The sequence below is a fragment of the Rhinichthys klamathensis genome, unplaced genomic scaffold, assembly GCF_029890125.1.
Source record: "Rhinichthys klamathensis goyatoka isolate OS25496 unplaced genomic scaffold, OSU_Roscu_1.1 h1tg000996l_1, whole genome shotgun sequence".
Taxonomy (NCBI): Eukaryota; Metazoa; Chordata; class Actinopteri; order Cypriniformes; family Leuciscidae; genus Rhinichthys; species Rhinichthys klamathensis.
This window is the reverse complement of record NW_026607294.1, coordinates 80,001-92,854: the sequence shown is the minus strand read 5'-3', so window position 1 is coordinate 92,854 and position 12,854 is coordinate 80,001. Positions and strand designations below refer to the sequence as shown.

The 12,854-nt window shown below is 46.2% G+C and overlaps 1 protein-coding gene across 1 annotated transcript in view; it reads right to left on the bottom strand.

Annotated features, from left to right (window-relative positions):
* Positions 1-532: 532 nt before the first annotated feature.
* LOC130078815 (NEDD4-like E3 ubiquitin-protein ligase WWP1) overlaps positions 533-12,854 on the bottom strand; it is a 28,393-nt gene continuing 16,071 nt past the window's right edge. The window contains exons 21-25 of the mRNA XM_056244499.1: positions 5,866-5,986; positions 5,677-5,781; positions 2,190-2,286; positions 1,376-1,448; positions 533-1,309 (exon numbers count right to left, since the gene is read on the bottom strand). Of these exons, the coding sequence (XP_056100474.1) occupies positions 1,210-1,309; positions 1,376-1,448; positions 2,190-2,286; positions 5,677-5,781; positions 5,866-5,986 (496 nt within the window). The 3' untranslated portion in view covers positions 533-1,209. The remainder of the gene's footprint in view (positions 1,310-1,375; positions 1,449-2,189; positions 2,287-5,676; positions 5,782-5,865; positions 5,987-12,854) is intronic.

Here is a 12,854-nt window from a genome sequence, read left to right as displayed (position 1 = left end):
TGCATGTTTGCTGGATCTTCTGCCAGAGCTGGCGTGAGCGCAGACACCGGGGACCGGCTGCTCAGTTTACATTTATTCATTTAGCTGACGCTTTTATCCAAAGCGACTTACAATTGCTATGTCAGAGGTCACACGCCTCTGGAGTAACTAGGGGTTAAGTGTCTTGCTCAGGGACACATTGGTGTCTCACAGTGGATTCGAACCCTAACCCTAACTCCAAAGGCATGTGTCTTAACCACTGCACCATCATCAGTTTAGCCAGTTTGGTTATTGTAAAGTAGAATGAGGATATCCAAACAGTAAAAACTTTAAATCCTTCAGTTTACCTTTGCTTTTCTCACAGAACAATTCATGCTCCAAATGTTTTGTCAGGATTTTGGGAGCAATTTTAACTCATACTGTCATATTTGTATATTCTTTGTGCAAATGAAATAAAGCTAAATAAACTATGATAAATATAAAACATTAACAAATGTATTTAATGTAGGAAAAATCAAAATAAAACCCACTTGAAGAACACGAGACACCCGAGTTTGTTTGAACTCATATATTTTAATATGAAATATTCATGGACACAGTTTTCCTCCCCTGACGGTCAAAGGCCACAGAAATAATGAAGTGCTTCGAGCACAACTGACTTCATCTGCCGAGCGAACCCTTTCTGAGCATGTGCGGAGATTCTGACGAATACTAAAGTGCCAACAGCAATACTGTCCAGAGCCAATCCTGATGAATGATATGTGAGACAGCTGTCTGTCTGTCGAGGAGTCCAGTCATCTCTCTCCCCGCAGGCAGCCATGCAAGCGCTTAACAAGAAAACTCAATGTCCAACAACACAAAAAGAGAAAAACCCCAGGCACCTGATCAAACTCTACAATCATTCTGTAAAAGCTCTATAAAACTAGAGCCATAAGTTTGAGTTCTACTATAAAATCCTCTCTAATGTTTTTTTTCAGGTTCATTTTAAAAACCCGCCAAATGAATAAACCAAAGCGTTGTATATAGATATCAGCATTGAAAAGATCAGAAAAGCTCGAACGCTTGCATATTCATGGGGAATCATGTTATGAAGATCGCTAAATGAGGTCTTAAGATAAAGATTTGGTTTAAAATGACAAAATAGCTTATTTACATTGGTAATCGTCTGTGCAAGTTTCATGGTTTTGTTTTACTTGGCTGATGCGTCGCCGTAAAGGGCAAAGACGTTCATCACTCTTGACCGAACCCTTCCGTCTCCTCGATGGCGAAGAGCAGCTTTTCCTTCAGCTGTTCGAAGCTCTTATAGGGAGGCAGATCCAGCCGGTTAAAGCTGAGAACAGAAGAGCGCGTGAGACGAGAACGGGCGTCAGGTTTAGGACATCATCGTGACACTCACCAGGTGTGACTCCGCGGCAGCCACGTCTCCTTGCCCACCTTCTCGATGCAGAACTTCTGCGGCCCGTTGCTCCCTGGAGGAGGAAAAGGGTTAACGCATCAGAGATGAGAATCAACAGTCCTTTACAGCCGTTCTGAGTGTGTGTTTATCTGAAGGATCTGTGTGTGTTTATCTGAAGGATCTGAGTGTGTGTTTATCTGAAGGATCTGAGTGTGTGTTTATCTGAAGGATCTGTGTGTGTGTTTATCTGAAGGATCTGTGTGTGTGTGTTTATCTGAAGGATCTGAGTGTGTGTTTATCTGAAGGATCTGAGTGTGTGTTTATCTGAAGGATCTGTGTGTTTATCTGAAGGATCTGTGTGTGTGTTTATCTGAAGGATCTGTGTGTCTGTTTATCTGAAGGATCTGAGTGTGTGTTTATCTGAAGGATCTGAGTGTGTGTTTATCTGAAGGATCTGAGTGTGTGTTTATCTGAAGGATCTGAGTGTGTGTTTATCTGAAGGATCTGAGTGTGTGTTTATCTGAAGGATCTGAGTGTGTGTTTATCTGAAGGATCTGAGTGTGTGTTTATCTGAAGGATCTGAGTGTGTGTTTATCTGAAGGATCTGAGTGTGTGTTTATCTGAAGGATCTGTGTGTGTGTTTATCTGAAGGATCTGAGTGTGTGTTTATCTGAAGGATCTGAGTGTGTGTTTATCTGAAGGATCTGAGTGTGTGTTTATCTGAAGGATCTGAGTGTGTGTTTATCTGAAGGATCTGAGTGTGTGTTTATCTGAAGGATCTGAGTGTGTGTTTATCTGAAGCACGGACACACACCCATGAGCTCAGCGAAGCCGCCCAATGGAAGCCTGCAGGTTCCCGTCACGAACTGCATCAGACGCAGACGCACCTCGTTGTCCACCTCCTTCACCAGCTGCACAAACACACCACACACGCTCAACACGATTCACACATGACCAGACCTGGAAAACGCTGACGTTTAGGCTGTTAAACACGACTTGTGGAAACAACTAAAGGCAGAAATCGCTACATCGGTGGCGTTGTGCTGTGTGACAAAACTGCACATTTTAGAGTGGGCTTTTATTGTGGCCAGCCTAAGGCACACCTGTGCAATAATCCTGCTGTCTAATCAGCATCTTGATATGCCACACCGGCACAGGAGAAGCGCTCACTAACACTGATTTAGACAGATTTGTAAATAATATTTGAGAGAAATAGGCCTTTTGTGTACATAGCAAAAGTCTTAGATCTTTGAGCTAAGCTCATGAGAAATGGGGGCAAAAACAAAAGTGTTGCGTTTATAGTTTTGTTCAGTGTATATATATATATATAAATCACTTTGATAATTATGATGCTCATTTACCATATTTTTTCCGGAATATAAGTCATGCTTTTTTAATCATCTGAAATGTGCTGCAACTTATATTGCAAAATGATTAATAAAATAACGTCAAGCACATAAAACATGCACAAAAGGCAAACGTTGTATTTATACTGAATGAAAGAAGAACGTGAACGCAAGTTTAGTTGTAAAGTGCATTTCACTAGTTTCACTTTAAACACATTCGTTTAGGCAGAGCCGGCCGAGCCACTAAGCGACCGTTGCAATTGCAAAGGGCCCCGTGGCCAGCAGAGGGCCCCTAGAGTCACTGCTAGCTAGTGGGGGGAAAAAAAAAAAATCGCACAACGAAAGTAAAAAAAAAAAAAAAAAAAAAAAAAAATGGACCTACAGCGCTCTTTATCAGGCATCATGATAGGCACAGAGTTGTTATTTATTTAGTTCTGTATTATGGCAAATCAACCGGGAGCTCCCCGCGAATGTGCGCGCGCGCGTCTTGATCCCGACTGCCCCTATGATGTCACTCGTTGTCACTCGGTCAGTCAGTTAGCGACTCCGACGAATCGACGATGTCTGACAAGAAACGAAAATATCTTTCTGGCCAAGAAAAACGACAAAAAAGAGCCTGGAAGAAGAGAAGCAAGAAGATAAAGGTACGTAAGCCTGTAGGCTTAATTTTCCGATTTCTGTAATATGGATAATCTGCACTAAAAGTCTTATTTTAACATTAGCCTAAATCGTGCTTGTATTAATTTTCTACAGTTGTTTAACTTACATGCTAATAACATGCTGCATAAAATTGGTTTAGTATTAGGCCTATACCACTTGCTGTGGTGTTACTGTTAAAGCATTTAACAGAACAATATAAACCCAGTTTGGATTCTACACTAAAGGGCTAACATTAGTTTACTCCTTATGTCCCCTTAGGAGCACTATTAAAGTAACGCTATGCTGCCAGTGAGCAAAGCTCCAGCTGTTGGTGAGTATAAAGGGGCTGTAAAATGATAACCTTCTGCATTTTAAAAATTAAGTCTAACTTTATGTATAATTATTTTCTTTATTTGGATTGGATTTTAATAGTTATATTGAAATGTTACCTTATTCTTAATATTTTTACTATTGATCTTCTTTGTGGTGTTTTAGTTGTCATTGTTAATTTTGTTTATTTGAAAAATCTATTTATTATTTTATATAATATTATATTTAAATGTTATTCTATTTGCTCTATTTAATTTAAATTATATATATATATATATATATGTGTGTGTGTGTGTGTGCTGTAGTTTGTGACTCTTAAACTCTGGTGTCAATAAAAATGTATCTTTGTTCAGTGATAATCACTTTATCTGTCTTTTTATTCAGCAAGTTAATCAGTGTGTGTGTGTGTGTGTGTCTTGCACTGCCATTCAGCTCAGTGGTATCATAATTTTCCTGTTAGACATCAAACATAGTATATACAGTATAATATAGTTATATAGTATGGTATAGTTATAAGGTAGTCATTGCTTTTCTTTAGGCCTTAAAACGGTCAAAGGGGCCTCCAACCAAATTTTGCTTAGGGCCCCCAAAGGTCTAGGGCCGGCTCTGCGTTTAGGCATGCCGTTTATAACACACATTGTTTATGATGAATGCCACTATAATTTGTTTATTTTATACTTATATTTTTCATTCCTGTTCTGAATACAGTTGCATTGAAAATATTTGTTGTGGAGTGATGGGAATTAAAATACACGTTTATATTGTTTATAATGATTGTAAAATGATGATATTTGGCAACAGTAACACCAATGCTCAGGAAGCAATCCAGATAGAGGGTGTTGTTATAGAGCGGGAGCATGAAATCAAATTCCTTGGAGTTATTATAGATGATAGAATTACTTGGAACTCTCATATTAAATATACAATCACTAAAATATCAAGAAGCATTTCTGTAACTGCAAAAGTAAAGCATATTTTAAATATTAAAGCTTTGCACACTTTATATTGTTCCTTGATCTTGCCCTATTTATATTATTGTTCTGTGATATGGGGTAGCACTTATAAATGCAAATTAAGACCGATAGTAATGTTGCAAAAAAGAGTTATCCGATTAATCCATAAAGTTGGGTTTTTGGACCACACAAACTCATTATTTTTAAAATCAAAGACCATGAAGTTTTATGACATTGTTGAGTTCCAATCAGTACAGATGCTATACAAAGCAAGGCACAAATTGTTACCAAGCCAAATACAAAGAAGGTTCCAAGAACGTACTGGTTGTTATGAATTACGTGATGAATTAAACTTTAGGACGCAGAAACATAGTACGACTTTGAAAAGTTTTAGCCTTACAGTTAATGGGGTACAATTGTGGAATAATTTGGAGATAGTAATGAGACGAAGTCCAAACATCAATCTTTTTAAATACAAATACAAACAAAAGATTTTTGATAAGTATAGAGAAGAAGAAATGACTTGTCATTAGGGGTACTTCTACCATGATCAGATACTTTGTTGTCTCTTTGTTGTTGTATTGTTGCTTTTGCACTATGTTCCCTTGAAATATTGTGAAATGAACATTTTTCTTGTATAAAATTTTGGGGGTGGGCGCTTATAAGCTCCTTTGCTTCGGCTCACTCCTTTTGAGCAGAATGGTTACTGCTCAAATAAATAAATAAACGTTCTGTACTATTTACCGCTATTTTACATTATTTCTGAATGCGAATCCCTCAACAAATGCAATTTGGGTGCCAATTGTATTTTGGGAAAATGCAGTAGTTAATTAATATAATTAATATTAATGTATTATTAATTTAGTTGTTCATTTACTTTTCCCTAAAAGGATAATTTTTTTAATAAACATTTTAGCTTTTGGACAAAAATGTTCAAGAATTTTCGCCGAGACAAATATGAATGTGAAACTGTAAACGTCTGTGAGTGTGAGAAGAGAAACTTGTGCAAGGAAAGGCAATGAAGCGTTCACACCTGCCAGAACCAGATGATCTGTTTGCTGTTGCGCGTGTAGTGGCGATACACAGTGTTCCTCTGCCAGTCCTGCAGATCCACCTCCTGCATGCCACACAGCATCACCTGCACACAAACACACACACACACGTCACAGAGCGGCTCAGCGGTCGGACGGGGAAACCCGACCCCTGACCCCCGACCCCTGACCTCCAGCTCCTTCTCGTCGAAGTACTGCAGCCACTGCAGCGGCACCACCTCGTTGAAGCCGTCCAGAAACGCTTTGGTCTGATTCTCCACGCCACGAGAAAACCTCCACTCAGCCATGAGCCTGCGGGACAGAACACACACCGTCACACAGAACACACACCGTCACACAGAACACACACCGTCACACAGAACACACACAGTCACACAGAACACACACCGTCACACAGAACACACACCGTCACACAGAACACACACCGTCACACAGAACACACACCACACACCGTCACACAGAACACACACAGTCACACACACACACCGTCACACAGAACGCACACCGTCACACAGAACACACACCGTCACACAGAACACACAGCGTCACACAGAACACACACCGTCACACAGAACACACACACCGTCACACAGAACACACACCGTCACACAGAACACACACCGTCACACAGAACACACACCGTCACACAGAACACACACCGTCACACAGAACACACACCGTCACACAGAACACACACCGTCACACAGAACACACACCACACACAGAACACACACCGTCACACAGAACACACACCACACACCGTCACACAGAACACACACCGTCACACAGAACACACACCGTCACACAGAACACACACCATCACACACCGTCACACAGAACACACACCGTCACACAGAACACACACCGTAATACAGAACACACACCATCACACACCGTCACACAGAACACACACCGTCACACAGAACACACACCGTCACACAGAACACACACCGTCACACAGAACACACACCGTCACACAGAACACACACCACACACGGAACACACACCGTCACACAGAACACACACCACACACCGTCACACAGAACACACACCGTCACACAGAACACACACCGTCACACAGAACACACACCACACACCGTCACACAGAACAAACACCATCACACACCGTCACACAGAACACACACCGTCACACAGAACACACACCACACTCCGTCACACAGAACACACACCGTCACACAGAACACACACAGAACACAGAACACACACAGAACACACACCGTCACACAGAACACACACAGAACACAGAACACACACAGAACACACACCGTCACACAGAACACACACCGTCACACAGAACACACACCGTCACACAGAACACACACCGTCACACAGAACACACACAGAACACAGAACACACACAGAACACACACCACACACCGTCACACAGAACACACACCGTCACACAGAACACACACCGTCACACAGAACACACACCGTCACACACACCACACACCGTCACACAGAACACACACCGTCACACAGAACACACACCGTCACACAGAACACACACCGTCACACAGAACACACACCACACACCGTCACACAGAACACACACCGTCACACAGAACACACACCGTCACACAGAACACACACCGTCACACAGAACACACACCGTCACACAGACCACACACCGTCACACAGAACACACACCGTCACAGAACACACACCGTCACACAGAACACACACAGAACACAGAACACACACAGAACACACACAGAACACACACCACACACCGTCACACAGAACACACACCATCACACAGAACACACACCGTCACACACCGTCACACAGAACACACACCGTCACACAGAACACACACCGTCACACAGAACACACACCGTCACACAGAACACACACCGTCACACAGAACACACACCACACACAGAACACACACCACACACAGAACACACACCACACACAGAACACACAGAACACACACCGTCACACAGAACACACACAGAACACAGAACACACACAGAACACACACCACACACCGTCACACAGAACACACACCGTCACACAGAACACACATCGTCACACAGAACACACACAGAACACACACCACACACCGTCACACAGAACACACACCGTCACACAGAACACACACCGTCACACAGAACACACACCGTCACACAGAACACACACCGTCACACAGAACACACACCACACACCGTCACACACCGTCACACCGTCACACAGAACACACACCGTCACACAGAACACACACCGTCACACAGAACACACACCGTCACACAGAACACACACCACACACAGAACACACACCACACACCGTCACACAGAACACACACCGTCACACAGAACACACACCGTCACACAGAACACACACCGTCACACAGAACACACACCGTCACACAGAACACACACCGTCACACAGAACACACACCACACACCGTCACACACACCACACACCGTCACACAGAACACACACCGTCACACAGAACACACACCGTCACACAGAACACACACCGTCACACAGAACGCACACCGTCACACAGAACGCACACCACACACCGTCACACAGAACACACACCGTCACACAGAACACACACCGTCACACAGAACACACACCGTCACACAGAACGCACACACACACCGTCACACAGAACGCACACCGTCACACAGAACACACACCGTCACACAGAACACACACCGTCACACAGAACACACACCGTCACACAGACCACACACCGTCACACAGAACACACACCGTCACAGAACACACACCGTCACACAGAACACACACAGAACACAGAACACACACAGAACACACACCACACACCGTCACACAGAACACACACCATCACACAGAACACACACCGTCACACACCGTCACACAGAACACACACCGTCACACAGAACACACACCGTCACACAGAACACACACCGTCACACAGAACACACACCGTCACACAGAACACACACCACACACAGAACACACACCACACACAGAACACACACCACACACAGAACACAGAACACACACCACACACAGAACACACAGAACACACACCGTCACACAGAACACACACAGAACACAGAACACACACAGAACACACACCACACACCGTCACACAGAACACACACCGTCACACAGAACACACATCGTCACACAGAACACACACAGAACACACACCACACACCGTCACACAGAACACACACCGTCACACAGAACACACACCGTCACACAGAACACACACCGTCACACAGAACACACACCGTCACACAGAACACACACCACACACCGTCACACACCGTCACACCGTCACACAGAACACACACCGTCACACAGAACACACACCGTCACACAGAACACACACCGTCACACAGAACACACACCACACACAGAACACACACCACACACCGTCACACAGAACACACACCGTCACACAGAACACACACCGTCACACAGAACACACACCGTCACACAGAACACACACCACACACCGTCACACAGAACACACACCGTCACACAGAACACACACCGTCACACAGAACACACACCGTCACACAGAACACACACCGTCACACAGAACACACACCGTCACACAGAACACACACCACACACCGTCACACACACCACACACCGTCACACAGAACACACACCGTCACACAGAAAACACACCGTCACACAGAACACACACCGTCACACAGAACGCACACCGTCACACAGAACGCACACCACACACCGTCACACAGAACACACACCGTCACACAGAACACACACCGTCACACAGAACACACACCGTCACACAGAACACACACCACACACAGTCACACACACCACACACCGTCACACAGAACACACACCGTCACACAGAACACACACCGTCACACAGAACACACACCACACACCGTCACACAGAACACACACCGTCACACAGAACACACACCGTCACACAGAACACACACCGTCACACAGAACACACACCACACACCGTCACACACACCACACACCGTCACACAGAACACACACCGTCACACAGAACACACACCGTCACACAGAACACACACCACACACCACACACAGAACGCACACCACACACCACACACAGAACGCACACCGTCACACAGAACGCACACCGTCACACAGAACGCACACCACACACCGTCACACAGAACACACACCGTCACACAGAACACACACCGTCACACAGAACGCACACACACACCGTCACACAGAACGCACACCGTCACACAGAACGCACACCGTCACACAGAACACACACCGTCACACAGAACACACACCGTCACACAGAACACACACCACACACAGTCACACACACCACACACCGTCACACAGAACACACACCGTCACACAGAACACACACCGTCACACAGAACACACACCACACACCGTCACACAGAACACACCGTCACACAGAACACACACCGTCACACAGAACACACACCATCACACACCGTCACACAGAACACACACCGTCACACAGAACACACACCGTCACACAGAACACACACCACACACCGTCACACACACCACACACCGTCACACAGAACACACACCGTCACACAGAACACACACCGTCACACAGAACACACACCGTCACACAGAACGCACACCGTCACACAGAACGCACACCACACACCGTCACACAGAACACACACCGTCACACAGAACACACACCGTCACACAGAACACACACCGTCACACAGAACACACACCGTCACACAGAACACACACCGTCACACAGAACACACACCACACACCGTCACACACCGTCACACAGAACACACACCGTCACACAGAACACACACCACACACCGTCACACAGAACACACACCGTCACACAGAACACACACCGTCACACAGAACACACACACCACACACAGAACACACACCACACACCGTCACACAGAACACACACCGTCACACAGAACACACACCGTCACACAGAACACACACCGTCACACAGAACACACACCGTCACACAGAACACACACCACACACCGTCACACACACCACACACCGTCACACAGAACACACACCGTCACACAGAACACACACCGTCACACAGAACACACACCGTCACACAGAACGCACACCGTCACACAGAACGCACACCACACACCGTCACACAGAACACACACCGTCACACAGAACACACACCGTCACACAGAACACACACCGTCACACAGAACGCACACACACACCGTCACACAGAACGCACACCGTCACACAGAACGCACACCGTCACACAGAACACACACCGTCACACAGAACACACACCACACACAGTCACACACACCACACACCGTCACACAGAACACACACCGTCACACAGAACACACACCGTCACACAGAACACACACCACACACCGTCACACAGAACACACACCGTCACACAGAACACACACCGTCACACAGAACACACACCGTCACACAGAACACACACCGTCACACAGAACACACACCACACACCGTCACACACACCACACACCGTCACACAGAACACACACCGTCACACAGAACACACACCGTCACACAGAACACACACCACACACCACACACAGAACGCACACCACACACAGAACGCACACCGTCACACAGAACGCACACCGTCACACAGAACGCACACCACACACCGTCACACAGAACACACACCGTCACACAGAACACACACCGTCACACAGAACGCACACACACACCGTCACACAGAACGCACACCGTCACACAGAACGCACACCGTCACACAGAACACACACCGTCACACAGAACACACACCGTCACACAGAACACACACCACACACAGTCACACACACCACACACCGTCACACAGAACACACACCGTCACACAGAACACACACCGTCACACAGAACACACACCACACACCGTCACACAGAACACACACCGTCACACAGAACACACACCGTCACACAGAACACACACCATCACACACCGTCACACAGAACACACACCGTCACACAGAACACACACCACACACCGTCACACACACCACACACCGTCACACAGAACACACACCGTCACACAGAACACACACCGTCACACAGAACACACACCGTCACACAGAACGCACACCGTCACACAGAACGCACACCACACACCGTCACACAGAACACACACCGTCACACAGAACACACACCGTCACACAGAACACACACCGTCACACAGAACACACACCGTCACACAGAACACACACGTCACACAGAACACACACCGTCACACAGAACACACACCGTCACACAGAACGCACACCGTCACACAGAACGCACACCGTCACACAGAACGCACACCGTCACACAGAACACACACCGTGACACACACACACACACACACCGTCACACAGAACACACACCATCACACAGAACGCACACCGTCACACAGAACACACACCGTCACACAGAACACACACCGTCACACACACCACACACAGAACACACACCACACACCGTCACACAGAACACACACCGTCACACAGAACACACACCGTCACACAGAACACACACCGTCACACAGAACACACACCGTCACACAGAACACACACACCGTCACACAGAACACACACCATCACACAGAACACACACCATCACACAGAACACACACCGTCACACAGAACACACACACCGTCACACAGAACACACACCATCACACAGAACACACACCGTCACACAGAACACACACACAGTCACACAGAACACACACCATCACACAGAACACACACCGTCACACAGAACACACCGTCACACAAAACACACACACAGTCACACTAGGGGTGTGACGGTTATTATATAACCGTGAGACCGACGGTTATAGTTGAACACCTTCATTAGAACTCTATAACCGCCAAAACCGTGCTATTAAAATATTTTTTACAAACATTTTTTATCATAGAGTATGTTTAAATACTAATATCAGCTTAAGAGGGAAACGGAGGCTGCTACTGCTGGAGATGATTCGGCATAGGTCTGTCTGTACTTTACCGATCAGAGCGCGCGCTGACACGGAGTAAAGCCTTGTTTATACTCGACGCGTCCGCACGAGCGCGAAGGTGAGCGCGGCAAAAATTACGCGTTCGGTGCGCAAGACCGGCAAGACCCCATTTCGCTTGGCTGTGTGCACGGCTTTTTTTGTAACAGCGC